At 39.9% G+C, this 2,375-nt stretch overlaps 1 protein-coding gene across 1 annotated transcript in view; it reads left to right on the top strand.

Annotated features, from left to right (window-relative positions):
* The first annotated feature begins 466 nt into the window (after window positions 1-466).
* The window catches only part of LOC140332643 (endonuclease domain-containing 1 protein-like), a 4,295-nt gene continuing 2,386 nt past the window's right edge, over window positions 467-2,375 (top strand). Inside the window, exon 1 of the mRNA XM_072413838.1 lies at window positions 467-959. Within this exon, the coding sequence (XP_072269939.1) occupies window positions 624-959 (336 nt within the window). The 5' untranslated portion in view covers window positions 467-623. The remainder of the gene's footprint in view (window positions 960-2,375) is intronic.

Raw genomic sequence — 2,375 nt, 5'->3', positions numbered from 1 at the left:
ATGAATGACACGGTGTTGGGTGCTATTTTACACCTGAGCTTTCAATCATATAGAACTTGCTAGGTAGCAGATAAAGTATGAATATGTCCTGATAAGTATAATCTTAGAATTGATATAGGGTGTACTTTCTTTTTCTCATGACATAAGTAATGAATGTAATGCAGCTTGAAAGTTTACCTCCAGCTCCTACAACCCAATAAGGAGGAAGAATTATATTATTTCACCTATTATTTCACCAGACCTCCAACCCATCATCTATAATCTTCACAATTCATCTACTATTAGGGAAGTGAGACAATGGCCAATCAATTTTCATTGTGTACTTTCTAGGAAACCGAAAGAATTATGATTGGTAAATTCAAACAACATTCACTTCCTATTATTGTAGGTCCTCCATACAAATGGCCCCCTCAGAAGGTGCAGACAAAGAAAATATCCAAGGAGAACATTGACTGAGCACAAATTGAGGTTCAACTGGCTGATTGGAGGCCCCACGGATTATTTGCTGTGTTTTTAATCTTTGTACACACTTTCAAGTAGGAAAATGTATGGTGGGAACCAATTCTATTTGTTCATCTGTTGTTTTTTCTCCATGACGCGTTCCTTTTTTTTTATCTCCATGAATGAAGTTCCCGGACTTCACTTCTTCATGTAGCACAATGAGTTATCAGAGTTTGTCGCTCATTCTCCTGGTGTTCTGCGTTGGGGTGTCTTGTGAGGTTCTCCAACACTTCACTGATGTACCCAGCTGCCAAAATTTCTTTTACAAAGGACAGGAGCCATTGGGTCTGGCCTCCAACAGCACTGCCAACATCTGCCAACGGCTAGGAGGAAATTATCATTATGCCACCCTATACCATCGCTTAGCTCGGGTACCGGTCTACTCTGCATATATCTTGGAGATCTCAACCACATCCAGGCCTGACCTCTCATCCAGCAGCTGGTATCTGGAGCCAATGGTGAGAATAAGAAGACATTAAGCAGAATTATTATTAGGGAAGGAATGGAATTTTTATTAAATATACTTTATAGTCAGACAAAGAGGATCTTTTATTAGGAATGGGGGACACTAATTCATCCTTCCGTCCATCCTGACATCCACCATGATACAGGGAAAGAATATATTACAGAGAATAGGCTTCGGGGACTAGTAATAGGGGGGCAGAATTGTGGGGTAATAGTAGAAGCTTCCAGGATTAAATAGGAATAGTGGAATATTGTAGAGTAATTGTGAAAGGACTGGTGGGAAATAGTAATAATGAAGTAAAATGGAGTGAATAATTTAACAGTGGGGTGTTGTTAATGAAAGATTATTTATAAAAACACTAATAATGAAGTATTGTGGAGTATAAATGGAAGGCTACGGGAAAAATGTTAAATATTGAAGGGTAATGGGAAAGGGGTGAAGAATAATATTAGTATAGTAAATTGTAAATACTTGGGGGGGGCTGCATGAAAAAAGTAATGGAGGAGCATTCCAATATCAAAGCAATGGATAACAACTTTGGCAAAAGAAGCAGTAAAAGCAAAATATTGCTTACTGGAAAGGTGTCTGTGTAAAATAGTAGTGGCACAGGGTAACACCATTGTATACTGGAGTAACCTAGTAATAATCATGGAGTATAGGGGAGAATGAATTGCTACCAGAAGTGATAATAATGGAGTATTGCAGATAAACATACTGCAAGGTGAATATACAGGCCTAACATACTTGTGTCATGGTCTGGGGACAAGGCCCGGTGAAAGTTCTGCTGACATGCTCCGTGTTTCATAACCTGGACCTCTAGGGTTCTTCCAGAGGCTGTTAGGGGTTCCTTGAGCAATGAGTCATTAGTACTTCTCAGGTAAGTTACCACTGACACCAATATAAATTTTGGCTATCTGTAAGGGTGACATTCTTCCAACTGGCCAGCAACGTAAGAGGAATTCTTCCCACTGACCACCACACTAATGTCCTGTGACTATAGTAGTAATAGCTGGGGTTCCCTGAATACCTGAGAGTTATTTCAAGGGTTCCCTCATGTAAAAAAGGTTGAGAAAGGCTGGACTAGTGAAATGGTCTAGTGACAAGTTCTGGTGACTGGGTCCGATGATATGGTCCAATGACTAGTAATATGTTTAGGTGATGGGATTTGGCAACAAAGATCGGACATGGGGTCTTGTGACAAGGTCAGTTGACAGGCCAAGTCACATGGTATGTAGACAAGGTCAAGTGATCGGGTCTGGCGACATAATTTGGTGATCGGGTCTGGCGTCACAGTCGGGTGATTGGATCTGGCAATAATAAATACTAGGAGTAATATTAGAGTACTGTAGAAATATAGAGGTGTGATAATAAATACTAGGAGTAATATTAGAGTACTGTAGAAATATAG

The sequence above is a fragment of the Pyxicephalus adspersus genome, chromosome 6 (assembly GCF_032062135.1).
Source record: "Pyxicephalus adspersus chromosome 6, UCB_Pads_2.0, whole genome shotgun sequence".
In the NCBI taxonomy this organism is placed as follows: Eukaryota; Metazoa; Chordata; class Amphibia; order Anura; family Pyxicephalidae; genus Pyxicephalus; species Pyxicephalus adspersus.
Note: the sequence above shows the minus strand (reverse complement) of the source record. Positions and strands in the feature narration are given on the sequence as shown.